Source organism: Coregonus lavaretus (assembly GCF_964263955.1).
Source record: "Coregonus lavaretus genome assembly, contig: HAP1_SCAFFOLD_1414, whole genome shotgun sequence".
In the NCBI taxonomy this organism is placed as follows: Eukaryota; Metazoa; Chordata; class Actinopteri; order Salmoniformes; family Salmonidae; genus Coregonus; species Coregonus lavaretus.
The window spans coordinates 1-18309 of NW_028160813.1; the positions used below are offsets into that span (position 1 = coordinate 1).

Below are 18309 nucleotides of genomic sequence, written 5' to 3' on the forward strand. Positions count from 1 at the left end.
ACTGTTTCCAGGTGTTGATTTGGTCCAGAGGTACGTATTCAGACCGACGGTACTCCTTACGCCTCTCCTCCGATGACATATTCAACACTCTGCCTGAAGGAAAGAATAGATAGACCATTTCAGAACAAATTACTAAATTGTAGAACAAACTACTCCGTTTTAGAACAAACTACTCAATTTTAGAACATTTTAGTCCATTTTAGAACATAATAGTTCATTTTAGAACAAACTACTCCATTTTAGAACAAACTACTCCATTTTAGAACATAATAATCCAAACAAATAATGTTTTCGTCATGCAAACAAATGAGTGAGTGTGGAACAGACAAAATAGTCCATTTTCAAAAAATTATGAAACAAGACAGGTGAAGCTGAGCTAAGAATATCATAGTAGGACAGAGCCAGTCTGGACATCCAGGCTCAGAATATTGTTGCAGCACCAGAGAGAAAAGTTTAGCGATTGAGGCGAGATGAGGTGAGGTGAGCCAGATTGCTGCTGGGCAAATGGTATTTTTGTCTGATGCATTGTTACATGTTGCCAGCACTTCATGTATTTTCCTGTATTTATGGCAGTATACTACTTGCCAGTGATAAAAATAAAAAAATGGTTAATTCGTTCATTTAATGCAGGAAGTTGTGTTTGTAAAAGTTTTCAAGTAAGACTTGAAATAAGTGACATGATTTTCAGGTGAAGCTGAGCTAAGAATCTTACAGTCACTAAATAAGCCACTCCCTCCTTCCTATTCCCCCACCACCCCGCCGGTTAAGAGCACTTGGCCAGTAACAAAAGGTTGCGGATTCGAATCCCTGAGCCGACTATGTGAAAAATCTGTCGATGTGCCCTTGAGCAAGGCACTTAACCCTAAATGCTCCTGTCAGTCGCTCTGGATAAGAGCATTTGCTAATTGACTCAAATGTAAACGTAAAATGCCTTATAGTAGCATATTGTAAGCTACAATGAGAGCATCTTTGACTAGGCCTAACACTTTATAATGGTGTGACTAGGCCTAACACTTTATAATGGTACAGAATTCTTAGAGATGACGATGGTTTTGTAATAGCCTACTGGGCAGTGGGCTGTGTGTGGGCTACGTCTTGTCTGGTTCACATTAGGATAATAAATATATACACTGTGATATGTTAATCTACCTGAGCTGAGGAAAGTGTTTAGAATGTTAGAAGAAAATAGACAAATAAAACACACTTAAGCCAATGATAAAATCCTGACAACATTGTAACTATAACAGTTATTATTACCTCTCTATATCTATGTAGCATAATATGTGTTATTCATAATAAGAAAATAGTATTATAGGCCACACATTGGGCTTATATTACACATAGGCTAACTGTTTACAATAGCCCCTTCATGCCATGACAGACTTAGCTACCTACCTACCTACCTACCTACCTATTCATCTATAAGTCGTGCTCTCTCTTGGGAGCCATTGTCATTCATTCTAACAGGTGAACTTGCAGAAATAGACGGCCTAGTGGACAAGCCTCGAGTAGCAGCTATATTGCCTTGTTAAAGTCCACCAACGCACCGTGTGTATATATATGTGTGTAAGCTAAACGTGGGTTACTGTTATGACAGCAGCGGTGTGGTAATGGTGCGTTTGGCTAGTATGGTTCGGTACCAGGCAGAGGCACCGGCGCATCCTGCTTAGCGCAACATCTGTAGGCTTCGCGGGCTCGCATATGTCCGGATGCTGGTGCATGTAGCCAGCCCTATAATAAGTGCCTTCTAATTAACAGCCGGTGCTCACAGATATCCTGGACTGTCAGATAGATCGTCTATGGCAGACAGTCAGCTGTAAAGGCATGGGAGACATGGAGAGAGATGATGGTACAGATTCATTGTAGTGGTCCCCAACCCAAAAATAAGTATTCTTACCTTTCTCTGTCTTCCAGTCCTTTTTCTTTTTGCTCATGGTGCCGTGGTGATTGGACTTGGAGTTCGTGTTTTTTGACTGTGGCAACCCCAGACTCGAAGCGTATGGTAGGACCGGGGAACTGAAAGAGAAAGTAAAACAATCCTGGAGCTAGCAGCTTAACCCACGACGTCTCTCTCACCTGTGAAACTGTCAAGATTTCTATGGACCTCAGTAATGCAGGCTCGATGCAACCTAGCGTGATGAGCACCGTAAAATACGTGTTGTTGGAATCACGGCCAAGCGATTGGCTGTCGGAGACAAGGAAGTAGATGTGCGATAGGAGCGCCTGATGTGGCAGTCAGAGTGATTGGCCACAATAGCGGAATTTGCTGTTCGCCATCAAAATAAAGTCCCCCATTGAAACTGATCCAAACGGATCCAAATAGTGGAATAATGCCATATTTGGAATAGATAACGCTAAACAAGGTTGGAATGTTGTTATATAACTTAAAAATAAATAGACTGCACAACTGCAATGGGGACATATATGCACTGTACAGCTTTACCAACTCCTCTCTTACTTCATTTGGAATTGTAATCTTTGGGTGTCACGGAGAAGGCAGATACCCCATTTCATGGGCGAAAACTTCATAGGTAAGGCTGTACAGTGCATATATAAATGCCCCAAATGTAATTATCTAATACATCCACAGCAGTGGAGGCTGCTGAGGGGAGGACGGCTCATAATAATGGCTGGAACGGAGCAAATGGAATGACATCAAACACATGGAAACCATGAGTTTGATGTATTTGATACCATTCCACTGATTCCGCTCCAGCCATTACCACAAGCCCATCCTCCCCAATTAAGGTGGGTTTTTTGTCAAATTAATAAATAATTGTATTGATTTATTTATACAGCATTCCAACCTTGTTTAGCATTATCTAGTCCAAATATAACATTATTCCGCTATTTGGATCCGTTTGGATCAGTTTCAATGGGGGACCATTATTTTGAAGGCAAACCACAAATTCCACTATTGTGGCTAATGCTTATTGTGGCTAGCTTCACACAGGTAAGCGCCATGAGGTAGGTTAGGTTGATTCGTCCTACTCCACGGCTTGACGTGCGAGGTGGTCGGGTAGCAACGCCAGGCTGTACCGTTGTCAATCTGGACAGCAGGCTAGATGGTGAGAATGGTGACAGGGCCATAGCATAGATATGGAAAGAGGCCTCATCATTGTATCTGTGCCATTATGGCGTCTGTGACAGCATGGGCAGCACCATTGAGGCTATCTCCATTTTGAAGTAGTCCATTTACTTCTTCACGATTGGCTGAACCCTCATGATGACCCGGTTGCACATGACTCCAAAAGGGTCACCAGGAGGGATCAGCCAATGAAGTTGGAAGTCCCAACCAATGTTCCCTCTAAGCTGTGCATGGGCGTTCAGCTTCCCTCAGACTGCCACCAGAAGAAATATGAGCCCCAGCAGAGAGAAGCACGAGATTGAACTTCACTCAACTTTCTAGAGTTTTCCCCTTTAAACACTATCAACGTTTTGTTCTACTGTAGGAATTGTGATCGAATCAATGCAATATTAGCCACTTTCAATGTAATATACCGAAACAAAACGAACTATGCAAGATTTAGTATGCAAAACGAACTGTGCAAGAGATTTTCTTGTAGGCAGAGCGCATTGGAATAGGCTTCTATTGCATTGACAGGCACGACTCAGCCTGTACTCTACACAGACTGGTGGACCATAACCAATCAGAGCTGCAGTAGGCCTATATGCAAATAGCCATTGCCATATATGGATCTGTGCCATTCACTTTGAACTGGACTGTGTTTAGTTTACAGTGGTAGCGAGTAGATGCGCTTGTTTTGAGATCAAATGCATGTAGCTACTTGTGCACATTTGTTCATATTCTTTGCTAGTTAGTGAGTTATTAGCCCAGTTATAGCTAATTTCTAGTCAACAATGGGGAGTGGTTGCTTCCAACAAGAGCACAAAATGTGTGCATTTCTAGCCATCTTTAAAAGGGAAGTGTTGTATTTCGAGACGGTCGTGAATAAGCCAAGTAGCCAATAGGCAGAGGGTAGTATAATTTGTCTGATTCTCTGTAATGATGGTATGGGAATAATAATGAATCTTATTTTGTAAAGTCATTTCATGCATCAAACACAATATTTTCAGTCACCTCCTTGTCTGAAGGACAAGTGAATAAACAGGTTAATGTCAAGCCCTGCATGTTTTTTTTTTTTGTCTTATGGAATGTAGACATTGAACACCGCACATTGGTTGCTACTGTAGGCTGAATGATAGAACAGCTATTTCCATGTTAAAATGTTATGGAATGCATTAAAAAAAAGTATGGTAGGCCACTCTGGTAGGCCTACATTATGATCAAATAGTCACAGTAGCCACTGTTAAAACTGTAACTTAAAGAGGGTACAGCCTCAGTGTTCACAGTAAATGCGCGCCGAAAGTTTCACAGAATTTACACAATGTTCAAATTTGCGCTCAGCAGACCTGAAATTTGGTCAGTGCCTAAAAAAATTAGAGGGAACAGTGGTCCCAACCAGTTGACTATATTAAAATGGTGGAAGCCCTCAATGGCTCTGCCCATGCTAATACGGCCTTTTGGCCACTAGAGGCCTCTGTCATTTTCTATGGGCCGTAGCTACATATGAGGACACTGTGGTCTGGACGGACCTCTGGAATTGTTTCTAATTTGATTTTATATACAGTACCAGTCAAAAGTTTGGACACACCTACTCATTCAAAGGTTTTTCTTTATTATTACTATTTTCTACATTGTAGAATAATAGTGAAGACATCAAAACTATGAAATAACACATATGGAATCATGTAGTAACCAAAAAAGTGTTAAACAAATCAAATTATATTTTTCAAAGTAGCCACCCTTTGCCTTGATGACAGCTTTGCACACTCTTGCCATTCTCTCAACCAGCTTCATGGAGGTAGTCACCTGGAACACATTTCAATTAACAGATGTGCCTTGTTAAACATTGATTTACATTTTAGTCATTTAGCAGACGCTATTATCCAGAGCAACTTACAGTTAGTGCATACATTATTTTAATACTGGCCCCCCGTGGGAATTGGCATTGCAAACAACCCTGGCGTTGCAAACGCCATGCTCTACCAACTGAGCCAGCCATTCCCTCACCTACCCTGGGCCAATTGTGCGCCATGAGTCTCCCAGTCGCGGCCTGCTATGACAGAGCCTGGATTCGAACCAGGATCTCTAGTGGCACACCTAGCACTGCAATGAAGTGCCTTAGACCACTGCACCACTCAGGAGATACAGATTTGTGGAATTTCTTTCCTTCTTAATGCGTTTGAGCCAATCAGTTGTGTTGTGACAAGATAGGGGTGTTATACAGAAGATAGCCCTATTTGGTAAAAGACCAAGTCCATATTATGGCAAGAACAGCTCAAATAAGCAAAGAGAAACGAAGGTCCATCAATACTTTAAGACATGAAGGTCAGTAAATCCGGAAAATTTCAGGAACTTTGAAAGTTTCTTCAAGTGCAGTCGCAAAAACCATCAAGCGCTATTATGAAACTGGCTCTCATGAGGACTGCCACAGGAAAGGAAAGGAAGACCCAGACTTACCTCTGCTGCAGAGGATAAGTTAATTAGAGTTACCAGCCTCAGAAATTGCAGCCCAAATAAATGCTTCACAGAGTTCAAGTCACAGATACATCTCAACATAAACTGTTCAGAGGAGACTGCGTGAATCAGTCCTTCATGGTCGAATTTCTGCAAAGAAACCACTACTAAAGGACACCAATAAGAAGAAGAGACTTGCTTGGGTCAAGAAACATGAGCAATGGACATTAGACCGGTGGGAATCTGTCCTTTGGTCTGATGAGTCCAAATTGGAGATTTTTGGTTCCAACCGCTGTGTCTTTGTGAGACGCAGAGTAGGTGAACGGATGATCTCCGCATGTGTGGTTCCCACCGTGAAGCATGGAGGAGGAGGTGTTATGGTGTGGCGGTGCTTTGCTGGTGACACTGTCAGTGATTTATTTAGAATTCAAGGCACACTTAACCAGCATGGCTACCACAGCATTCTGCAGCGATACGCCATCCCATCTGGTTTGCGCTTAGCGGGACTACTATTTGTTTTTCAACAGGACAATGACCCAACACACCTCCAGGCTGTGTAAGGGCTATTTGACCAAGAAGGAGATTGATGGAGTGCTGCATCAGATGACCTGGCCTCCACAATCCCGACCTCAACCCAATTGAGATGGTTTGGGATTAGTTGGACCGCAGAGTGAAGGAAAAGCAGCCAACAAGTGCTCAGCATATGTGGGAACTCCTTCAAGACTGTTGGAAAAGCATTCCAGGTAAAGCTGGTTAAAAGAATGCGAAGAGTGTGCAAAGCTGTCATCAAGGCAAAGGGTGGCTATTTGAAGAATCTAAAATCTAAAATATATTTTGATTTGTTTAACACTTGTTTGGTTCCTACATGATTCCATATGTGTTATTTAATAGTTTTGATGTCTTCACTATTATTCTACAATGTAGAAAATAGTAAGAATAAAGAAAAACCCTTGAATGAGTAGGTGTGTCCAAACTTTTGACTGGTACTGTATATAGAGTGCATTCGGAAAGTATTCAGACCACTTGACTTTTTCCACATTTTGTTACGCTACAGCCTTATTCTAAAATAGATTTTTTTTAAATCCTCATCAATCTACACACAATACCCCATAATGACAAAGCAAAAAAGGTTTTTAGAAATGTTTGCAAATGTATTTATTTTAAAACCCAGAAATACCTTATTAACTTAAGTAATCAGACCCTTTGCTATGAGACTTGAAATTGAGCTCAGGTGCATCCTGTTTCCATTGATCAGCCTTGAGATGTTTCTACAACTTGATTGGAGTACACCTGTGGTAAATTCAATTGATTGGACATGATTTGGAAAGGCACACATATGTCTATATAAGGTCCCACAGTTGACAGTGCATGTCAGAGCAAAAACCAATCCATGAGGTCGAAGGAATTGTCCATAGAGCTGGATTGTGTCGAGGCACAGATCTGGGGAAGGGTAACAAAAAATGTCTGCAGCATTGAAGGTCCCCAAGAACACAGTGGCCTCCATCATTCTTAAATGGAAGAAGTTTGGAACCACCAAGACTCCTAGAGCTGGCCGCCCGGCCAAACAGAGCAATCGGGGGAGAAGGGCCTTGGTCAGGGAGGTCACCAAGAACCCGATAGTCACTCTGACAGAGCTCCAGAGTTCCTCTGTGGAGATGGGAGAACCTTCCAGAAGGACAACCATCTCTGCAGCACTCCACCAATCAGGCCTTAATGGTAGAGTGGCCAGACAGAAGCCACTCCTCAGTAAAAGGCACATGACAACCCGCTTGGAGTTTGCCAAAAGGCACCTAAAGGACTCAGACCATGAGAAACAAGATTCTCTGGTCTGATGAAACCAAGATTGAACTCTTTGGCCTGAATGGCAAGCGTCACATCTGGAGGAAACCTGGCACCATCCCTACGGTGAAGCATGGTGGAGGCAGCATCATGCTGTGGGTATGTTTTTCAGCGGCAGGGACTGGGAGACTAGTCAGGATTGAGGGAAAGAAGAACGGAGCAAAGTGCAGAGAGATCCTTGATGAAAACCTGCTCCAGAGCGCTCAGGACCTAAGACTGGGGCAAAGGTTCACCTTCTAGCCAAGACAACACAGGAGTGGCTTCAGGACAAGTCTCTGAATGTCATTGAGTGGCCCAGCCAGAGCCTGGACTTGAACCCGATCGAACATCTATGGAGAGACCTGAAAATAGCTGTGCAACTATGCTCCCCATCCAACCTGACACAGCTTGAGAGGATCTGCAGAGAAGAATGGGATAAACTCCCCAAATACAGGTGTGCCGAGCTTGTAGCGTCATACCCAAGAAGACTCGAGGCTGTAATCGCTGCCAAAGGTGCATCAACAAAGTACTGAGTGAGTTTCTGAATACTTATGTAAATGTCATATTTATTATAAATACATTTCTAAACTTGGTTGTGCATCAGGAGTTTTCCTCTTGTTATGTCAGTCACTGACAATCACTCAATTAGCTCATGTCAGTAAAATATTATTATATTGGAAAACTAGTTAGTCTAGCCAGCTATCTAAACTACTGACCGGGCACACAGGGCAAGTGCCCAGGGGCCCTGACCTCCAGGTGGCCCCAATTGATTTAGTTAGTTACTCTCACTCAGATATCATATTAACATGGCAAGTCATGGCAAAATGTGTGGAATCGCAGGAAATTAGCTTTAAAACTGCAAACATTTCTCCCCACCCAATGGCAAAATGTGTAGAATTGCAGGAAATTAGCTGTAAAATTGCAACAATTATTAATAAAATGTATCTGTATATATGAAATTATACTTTTTAATCCCGGTGATAATGTGAGTTAATGTGTAGTGGCTATTTGTATAGCTAATAGGCTATGTGTTTGTAGATCGACTGAGGTGAATGAAGCTACAGCAACCAATGTTCTAATGTACAGTGCCTTGCAAAAGTATTCATCCCCCTTGACGTTTTTCCTATTTTGTTGCATTACAACTTGTAATTTAAATAGTTTTTTATTTGGATTTCATGTAATGGACATACACAAAATAGTCCAAATTGGTGAAGTGAAATGAAAAAAATAACTTGTTTCAAAACATTCTCAAAGATAAATAACGGAAAAGTGGTGCGTGCATATGTATTCACCCCCTTTGCTATGAAGCCCCTCAATAAGATCTGGTGCAACCAATTACCTTCAGAAGTCACATAATTAGTTAAATAAAGTCCACCTGTGCGCAATCTAAGTGTCACATGATCTGTCACATGATTTCAGTATATATACACCTGTAATGAAAGGCCACTAAGCAAGGGGCACCACTGAGTCTGCAACACCACTAAGCAAGGGGCACCACCAAGCAAGCGGCACCATGAAGACCAAGGAGCTCTCCAAACAGGTCAGGGACAAAGTTGTGGAGAAGTACAGATCAGGGTTGGGTTATAAAAAAAAATCGGAAACTTTGAACATCCCACGGAGCACCAATAATCTATTATAAAAAAATTGAAAGAATATGGCACCACAACAAACCTGCCAAGAGAGGGCCGCCCACCAAAAGTCACAGACCAGGCAAGCAGGGCATTCATCAGAGAGGCAACAAAGAGACCAAAGATAACCCTGAAGGAGCTGCAAAGCTCCACAGCTGAGATTGGAGTGGTCCATAGGACCACTTTAAGCCATACACTCCACAGAGCTGGGCTTTACGGAAGAGTGGCCAGAAAAAAGCCATTGCTTAAAGAAAAAAAGAAGCAAACACGTTTGGTGTTCGCCAAAAGGCATGTGGGAGACTCCCCAAACATATGGAAGATGGTATTCTGGTCAGATGAGACTCAAATTTAGCTTTTTGGCCATCAAGGAAAATGTCTGGAGCAAACCTAACACCTCTCATCACCCCCGAGAACACCATCCCTACAGTGAAGCATGGTGGTGGCAGCATCATGCTGTGGAGATGTTTTTCATCGGCAGGGACTGGGAAACTGGTCAGAATTGAAGGAATGATGGATGGCGCTAAATACAGTGAGGGAAAAAAGTATTTGATCCCCTGCTGATTTTGTACGTTTGCCCACTGACAAAGACATGATCAGTCTATAATTTTAATGGTAGGTTTATTTGAACAGTGAGAGACAGAATAACAACAGAAAAATCCAGAAAAACGCATGTCAAAAATGTTATAAATTGATTTGCATTTTAATGAGGGAAATAAGTATTTGACCCCTCTGCAAAACATGACTTAGTACTTGGTGGCAAAACCCTTGTTGGCAATCACAGAGGTCAGGCTTTTCTTGTAGTTGGCCACCAGGTTTTCACACATCTCAGGAGGGATTTTGTCCCACTCCTCTTTGCAGATCTTCTCCAAGTCATTAAGGTTTCGAGCCTAACATTTGGCAACTCGAACCTTCAGCTTTCTCCACAGATTTTCTATGGGATTAAGGTCTGGCTAGGCCACTCCAGGACCTTAATGTGCTTCTTCTTGAGCCTCTCCTTTGTTGCCTTGGCCTTGTGTTTTGGGTCATTGTCATGCTGGAATACCCATCCATGACCCATTTTCAATGCCCTGGCTGAGGGAAGGAGGTTCTCACCCAAGATTTTACGGTACATGGCGCCGTCCATCATCCCTTTGATGCGGTGAAGTTGTCCTGTCCCCTTAGCAGAAAAACACCCCCAAAGCATAATGTTTCCACCTCCATGTTTGACGGTGGGGATGGTGTTCTTGGGGTCATAGGCAGCATTCCTCCTCCTCCAAACACGGCGAGTTGAGTTGATGCCAAAGAGCTCCATTTTGGTCTCATCTGACCACAACACTTTCACCCAGTTCTCCTCTGAAACATTCAGATGTTCATTGGCAAACTTCAGATGGGCCTGTATATGTGCTTTCTTGAGCAGGGGGACCTTGCGGGCGCTGCAGGATTTCAGTCCTTCACAGCGTAGGGACTCAGCATGGAGCCCCAGGCTGAGGGAGATTGACAGTTATTTTGTGTTTCTTCCATTTGCGAATAATCGCACCAACTGTTGTCACCTTCTCACTAAGCTGCTTGGCGATGGTCTTGTAGCCCATTCCAGCCTTGTGTAGGTAGTTTGGAATCTGATTGATTGATTGCTTCTGTGGACAGGTGTCTTTTATACAGGTAACAAGCTGATATTAGGAGCACTCTCTTTAAGAATGTACTCCTAATCTCAGCTCGTTACCTGTATAAAAGACACCTGGGAGCCAGAAATTTTTCTGATTGAGAGGGGGTCAAATACTTATTTCCCACATTAAAATGCAAATCAATTTATAACATTTTTGACATGCGTTTTTCTGGATTTTTTTGTTGTTATTCTGTCTCTCACAGTTCAAATAAACCTACCATTAAAATTATAGACTGATCATTTCTTTGTCAGTGGGCAAACGTACAAAATCAGCAGGGGATCAAATACTTTTTTCCCTCACTGTACATGGAAATTCTTGAGGGAAAACTGTTTCAGTCTTCCAGAGATTTGAGACTGGGACGGAGGTTGACCTTCCAGCAGGACAATGACCCTAAGCATTCTGCTAAAGCAAAACTTGAGTGGTTTAAGGGGAAACATTTAAATGTCTTGGAATGGTCTAGTCAAAGCCCAGACCTCAATCCAATTGAGAATCTGTGGTATGATTTAAAGATTGCTGTAAACCAGCGGAACCCATCCAACTTGAAAGAGCTGGAGCAGTTTTGCCTTGAAGAATGGGCAAAAATCGCAGTGGCTAGATGTGCCAAGCTTATAGAGACATACACCAAGAGGCTTGCAGCTGTAATTGCTGCAAAAGATGGCTCTACAAAGTATTGACTTAGGGGGGATGAATAGTTATGCGCACTCAAGTTTGTTTCACAAGAAAAAATATTTTACATCTTCAAAGTGGTAGGCATGTTGTGTAAATCAAATGATACAAACCCCCCAAAAGTCCATTTTAATTCCAGGTTGTAAGGCAACAAAATAGGAAAAATGCCAAGTGGGGTGAATACTTTCGCAAGCCATTGTATGGGGTCATTTTTGCCTGTTTTTGCTGTTCTCCAAATAGCATTTTAGAGTTTTTAAATTGTATAGAAATACAGAAAATGAGCTTCAACTTTCTTTGGAATTCACTAAAACTCAAGACCTTGGCTATGGCCCTGTCTATGATATTATACTAAACAAAAATATAAACGGAACATGCAACAATTTCAAAGATTTTACTCAGTTACAGTTTATATAAGGAAATCAGACAATTGAAATAAGGAAATTAGGCCCTAATCTATGGATTTCACGAGACTGGGAATAAAGATATGCATCTGTTGGTCACAGATACCGTAAAAAAGGAAGGGTAGGGGTGTGGATCAGAAAACCAGTCAGTATCTGGTGTGACCTCATGCAGCGCGACACATCTCCTTTGCATAGACTTGATCAGGCTGTTGATTGTGGCCTGTGGAATGTTGTCCCACTCTTCTTCAATGGCTGTGCGAAGTTGCTGGATATTGGCAGGAAATGGAACACGCTGTCGTACATGTCGATCCTGAGCATTCCAAATATGCTCATTGGGTGACATGTCTGGTGAGTATGCAGGCCATGGAAAAACTGGAATATTTTCAGCTTCCAGGAATTGTGTAGAGACATGGGGCCGTGCATTTTCATGCTGAAACATGAGGTGATGGCGGCAGATGAATGGTACGACAAAGGGCCTCAGGATCTCGTCACGGTATCTCTGTGCATTCAAATTGCCATTGATAAAATGCAATTGTGTTTGTTTTCCGTATCTTATGCCTGCCCATACCATAACCCCACCGCCACCATGGGGCACTCTGCTCACAATGTTGACATCAGCAAAAACCGCTCACCCACACGACACCATACACGTGGTCTGCGGTTGTGAGCCCGGTTGGACGTATAGCCAAATTCTTTAAAATGACGTTGGAGGCGGCTTATGGTAGAGAAATTAACATTACATTCTCTGGCAACAGCTCTGGTTGACATTCCTGCAGTCAGCATGCCAATTGCATGCGCCATCAAAACTTGAGACATCTGTTGTGTGACAAAACTGCACATTTTAGATTGGCCTTTTATTGTCTCCAGCACAAGGTGCACCTGTGTAATGATCACGCTGTTGAATCAGCTTCTTGTTAGTATGTGGTCCTCTGTAGCTCAGCTGGTAGAGCACGGCGCTTGTAACGCCAAGGTAGTGGGTTCGATCCCCGGGACCACCCATACACAAAAAAAATTTATGCACGCATGACTGTAAGTCGCTTTGGATAAAAGCGTCTGCTAAATGGCATATTATTATTATTATTATTGATATGCCACACCTGTCAGGTGGATGGATTATCTTGGCAAAGGAGAAATGCTCACTAACAGTACACTCGTAACAACCTAAGCGTTATGAAACTTCTATTCAATTAAATAAACCCCACAGAGCAAATAAGCCATACATTTTTGTTGTTGGCCAAATTAGACACTCATTGACCTCCATACAAAAACTCCTTACTTAGTGGGCGAAAAAATTGAAACACGCCACCTGCTGGAGGGAGCTAGATTTTCAGCCGAGTTGGGCATCTTTCTTTAACTGTTCCTCTCTGGCTAAGTCTGCCAGGTTATCTGATGGGAGCAGCTAACATATAGCGTTTGATCACGTGCAACTACGTCAACGATTTTAATTGGCTGATGCACATTTTGAGAAGGAGACTAAGTTTAAACATAAACATTTTCTAATGTTCGCAAATAATATGTACACGTGAGTTTTAGTCTTGCTCTCCATCACACAGACCCTTCAGGGATTACGAGGGAAGTTACTGAAACAAATGTATTGTATTTGTTGTTTCTGAATTGTTCCACTTCCATCTGCAGAGTGACCACACCCACAAAGAAAATGACTGCAGATACATTTACACACCATGATTTTATTAGAGGTAGTGAGGTATAAAGAATCTGCTTACATTCATTCAGTGATAAAATAATTTAAAAATAAAACATTTATAACTTTCCATGTTACAATCTATGCAATACATTAGAGTGCATTAGAAAAAAATAAAAACAAATGGAAACTTTTCAGAAAGGCACTTCTAACTTTTGTTCTAAATGTATGGTTGTCCTTCAGTAAACGTTGTGTCTTGGTCGTTCTTAAGGAGGCCTCAGCTCAGCTGTTATAGGGTGAAGTTGACCCTAGACACTGATCTGGTCAGTTTAAAATTTCCCCCACTAATGGTTAAGGTTAGGATTGGGGGAGGGGAAGCTGATCCTAGATCTGTACCTAGGGGAAACTTCACCCCGGAGCCAACTCAGCTAGTTAGCGTTTGGAAAGCTGGTCAGCCAACCAGTCCAGTCCCTCCAACAGACCTGAACCCATGGTCGCACAGGTAGCCTGGACAAACCACTGAGGAGAGAAGAGAAACAGTCAGTCATTAACAGGTAGCCTGGACAAACCACTGAGGAGAGAGGACAAACAGTCAGTCATTAACAGGTAACCTGGACAAACCACTGAGGAGAGAAGAGAAACAGTCAGTCATTAACAGGTAGCCTGGACAAACCACTGAGGAGAGAGGACAAACAGTCAGTCATTAACAGGTAACCTGGACAAACCACTGAGGAGAGAGGACAAACAGTCAGTTATTAACAGGTAACCTGGACAAACCACTGAGGAGAGAAGGGAAACAGTCAGTCATTAACAGGTAGCCTGGACAAACCACTGAGGAGAGAGGACAAACAGTCAGTCATTAACAGGTAACCTGGACAAACCACTGAGGAGAGAAGAGAAACAGTCAGTCATTAACAGGTAACCTGGACAAACCACTGAGGAGAGAGGACAAACAGTCAGTCATTAACAGGTAACCTGGACAAACCACTGAGGAGAGAAGAGAAACAGTCAGTCATTAACAGGTAGCCTGGACAAACCACTGAGGAGAGAAGACAAACAGTCAGTCATTAACAGGTAGCCTGGACAAACCACTGAGGAGAGAGGACAAACAGTCAGTCATTAACAGGAAACCTGGACAAACCACTGAGGAGAGAGGACAAACAGTCAGTCATTAACAGGTAACCTGGACAAACCACTGAGGAGAGAAGAGAAACAGTCAGTCATTAACAGGTAGCCTGGACAAACCACTGAGGAGAGAAGACAAACAGTCAGTCATTAACAGGTAGCCTGGACAAACCACTGAGGAGAGAGGACAAACAGTCAGTCATTAACAGGTAACCTGGACAAACCACTGAGGAGAGAGGACAAACAGTCAGTCATTAACAGGTAACCTGGACAAACCACTGAGGAGAGAAGAGAAACAGTCAGTCATTAACAGGTAGCCTGGACAAACCACTGAGGAGAGAAGACAAACAGTCAGTCATTAACAGGTAGCCTGGACAAACCACTGAGGAGAGAGGACAAACAGTCAGTCATTAACAGGTAACCTGGACAAACCACTGAGGAGAGAGGACAAACAGTCAGTCATTAACAGGTAACCTGGACAAACCACTGAGGAGAGAGGACAAACAGTCAGTCATTAACAGGTAGCCTGGACAAACCACTGAGAAGAGAAGAGAAACAGTCAGTCATTAACAGGTAGCCTGGACAAACCACTGAGGAGAGAGGACAAACAGTCAGTCATTAAAACAGTCAGTCATTAACAGGTAACCTGGACAAACCACTGAGAAGAGAAGAGAAACAGTCAGTCATTAACAGGTAGCCTGGACAAACCACTGAGGAGAGAGGACAAACAGTCAGAGTGCATTATTTACCAAATCTGGGCAGGGATTCAATCTGAGGTGCATTGTAGTATGTTTAACATTTAAAGGGATACATCAGGATTTGGGGAATTAAGCCTTTTATCTACTTCCCCAGAGTCAGGTGAACTCGTGAATACCATTTTTATGTCTCTGCATGCAGTTTGAAGGAAGTTGCTAATTAGCGTCAGCGCAATTGCTAACTAGTGTTAGCGCAATGACTGACAGTCTATGGTAACAGATAGCATGTTAACTGCTAGCATGCTAGTAGATACCATAGACTTCCAGTCATTGTGCTAACGCTAGTTAGAATTCTCTCGTGAAACCTTAGAGATTCTAAATGGTCATACTTACAGGAGTACTCAGTTGAAGTTTTCTCAGTCCCAGTTTATTTGTGATGTCACTGACAGACATGGCGTTGGGAAGGTCCTGTTTGTTGGCGAACACCAGCAGAACTACATCTCTCAGCTGGTCCTCTTCAAGCTGTGGGTCAACAGCACAGAACACAGGGAATCAGAACAGCCACAGCACTCACTGAGTTATTACACTTTTCTCTGTAATGTTGCATCAATTATTTTTACAACTAAACCAAGATAGACCACAGCCTGTCGTTTCCAGTGGGAACAAATGAGTCATAGTGGGTAGAACAAGCAAGGAGGTGGGCACGCGTTCTAGCATAAATCTGCATATTTCCGTTAGGGAACGCCTCCTCTGTGAAGTGCACGTGTGCAATAACTAAATTCGCCTTTGCACTCCTTCTAAACAACGCAATTTTTAACAACTTTTGCAAAGGGTAAAGTCTACAAAACTTATTCCACTCTGTTCATAACAGATTTTAGTATTGGGAACAGAAAACTGTATTAAGATCAAATGTTTAATCGATGAGAAAATTTGCAGAATGTCGGCCAAAATCCATGTCGTTCCATCTTCTCCCACTGCCGGCCAGTGGGCTTCCTCTCACTACCATATTTGGTAGTGAGTGGAAACGCTAAGCGGATGCTTCACATTTATACATCCGGTGAAATATCTGTCTCATTGTTTTATCTGTGGTTGCATCCTGTGTGGAGGATCAATAACACAGAACACAGGGAATCAGAACAGTCACATTAAACAGGAAAACACTCTCTTCTATATCTATTAGAACAGTCATATTACTGTATTATTACATTCCTTGTAGGTAATCAGAAAGGTCACACTATACCGTTACTACGCTCCTCTCCGGTGGCCAACAGCAAACTTAAGAGTTGCTATAGGAAAGTGTGGAAAGATGAATGGAAGGACAGATGACTCACCATGTTCTGTAGTTCCTCTGTAGCATCATTTATCCTCTCAGGATCGTTGCTGTCTACCACAAATATAAGACCCTGGATGAAGACATTGGAACACAGACACACGCTTTTAAGGAATGAGGAAAATTTGAATTTGAGTTCATTTTTTGAATTGACTGGATATGAAATGGATCCCATATTTAAGGCTGTTTGGGTTAGGTTTAGTTGAGGCTGTTGGGGTTAGTTGAGGTTGTTAGGGTTAGGGTTAGTTGGGACTGTTAAGGTTAGTTGAGGCTGTTAGGGTTAGTTGAGGCTGTTAGGGTTAGTTGAGGCTGTTAGGGTTAGTTGAGACTGTTGGAGTTAGGGTTAGTTGAGAGTGTTAGGGTTAGGCTTAGTTGAGAAGGTTAAGGTTAGTTGAGACTGTTAGGGTTAGGGTTAGTTGAGGCTATTAGGGTCAGTTGAGGATGTTAGTGTTAGTTGAGGCTGTTAGGGTTAGGGTTAGTTGAGATTGTTAGGGTTAGAGTTAGTTGAGAGTGTTAGGGTTAGTCCTACCTGAGTGTTCTGGTAGTAATGCTTCCACAGAGGTCTGATGACGTGCTGACCACCTACATCCCACACCGTGAAGCTGATGTTCTTGTACTCAACCGTCTCCACATTGAACCCTATGGTGATCAGCACAAAGGACATTCAGCTATGCTCTGTCTAGCAGTCCTGGGTCAAATACATATATGAAGCGCAGGTTGTCAATCAGTGCATATACCCTATATATCAATCAATGCTTACCAATAGTGGGGATAGTAGTGACAACTTCTCCAAGTTTTAGTTTGTACAGGACTGTGGTCTTCCCTGCAGCATCTAACCCAACTGTGGGAACAATATGGATCATTTTAAAACCTAAGTAATATTAATAATATGCGTATAATATAGGCCTATGTAAAATCAATCAAACAAAGTAAATGTTTTCACACATTGTAACAAATACATTGCAACATTGTAATAATAACACAATGTCATTAACAAAATTGTAAATAAGTCTTACCCATCAGAATTCTCATCTGTTTCTTCTCGAAGAAACGAGAGAAGAGTTGCGAAACCATAACACCCATTATTGCTAAAAATATGTTTTGCTTTATCAAATAATCCAAAAGGAGCAAAATGTCACGATCTGCAGCAGCCAATCTCGCTCTTCAACCAATTCTGCAGGGGTAGACAGCGGCACACACTGATTTATACAACCGGTTTGCATTGCGCTGCTTATATAGTCTACTCAGCCACAGGTGCAACGGGACACCAACACAGCGCACTGTCATTTCAGCCTGGTCACACAGGTACAACATGCAAGTGACTGCTCCGATTCCTCTCTACCCGTTTCCTCCACGTCACTTTCACTTTGTTGGCCTCGGAATACAGGATGTTGTAATGTTTCTCATGTGTAGAGATATAATCTGATTGGTCTACAAGGCTGCTATTCATTCACTGTTATCTAAATACTGTCTGAAGTTAAAGTCGATGTCACACGAAACAACCTGTAATGCAATTTTTGTTGCTGGCAACAGAGTTGCATCTGGGTTGCTTCGTGAGTCAATTTCAATCGCGTTTAAGTTGCTTCGTGTATCAGCAAAGTTGCTTGAGATCATGTCACTTGCTACTTGCATCTGCAACAGAAATTGCCTCCAGGTTGCTTCGTGTGACTGTCGTCGGCTCTACAGAGAAATAGGTCAACTCCTCGGTGTGTGTGTGTGTGTGTGCGAATTTCACAATGCTCCCTATTCAAGCAAAATAACAGAGAAAGCAACTGTGATGAAATAAAGACAAACCATTTAGTAATGAGATACTAGTGTGTTGTTCATTCACATAAAAATG

At 42.4% G+C, this 18309-nt stretch overlaps 1 protein-coding gene across 1 annotated transcript; it reads right to left on the minus strand.

The window, feature by feature from the left end:
- Nucleotides 1–13345: 13345 nt before the first annotated feature.
- LOC311121424 (ADP-ribosylation factor 4-like) lies at nucleotides 13346–17819 on the minus strand. The gene is made up of 6 exons (XM_084195917.1): nucleotides 17486–17819; nucleotides 17230–17310; nucleotides 16999–17108; nucleotides 16471–16542; nucleotides 15533–15661; nucleotides 13346–13838 (listed from the first exon to the last, which is right to left on the minus strand). Exons 1-6 carry the CDS (start codon nucleotides 17550–17552, stop codon nucleotides 13752–13754), a joined length of 546 nt encoding a protein of 181 aa, XP_084052043.1. The 5' UTR covers nucleotides 17553–17819; the 3' UTR covers nucleotides 13346–13751.
- Between the last annotated feature and the right edge of the window lie 490 nt (nucleotides 17820–18309).

Coding starts and splice junctions, on each gene's coding strand:
- LOC311121424 (XM_084195917.1), bottom strand. CDS start 17,552: ATGGGTGTTATGGTTTCGCAACTCTTCTCTCGTTTCTTCGAGAAGAAA. Junction 17,109..17,229: donor CACTACTATCCCCACTATTG/GTAAGCATTGAT, acceptor TGATCACCATAG/GGTTCAATGTGGAGACGGTT. Junction 13,839..15,532: donor AACTTCAACTGAGTACTCCT/GTAAGTATGACC, acceptor TTCTCTCCTCAG/TGGTTTGTCCAGGCTACCTG.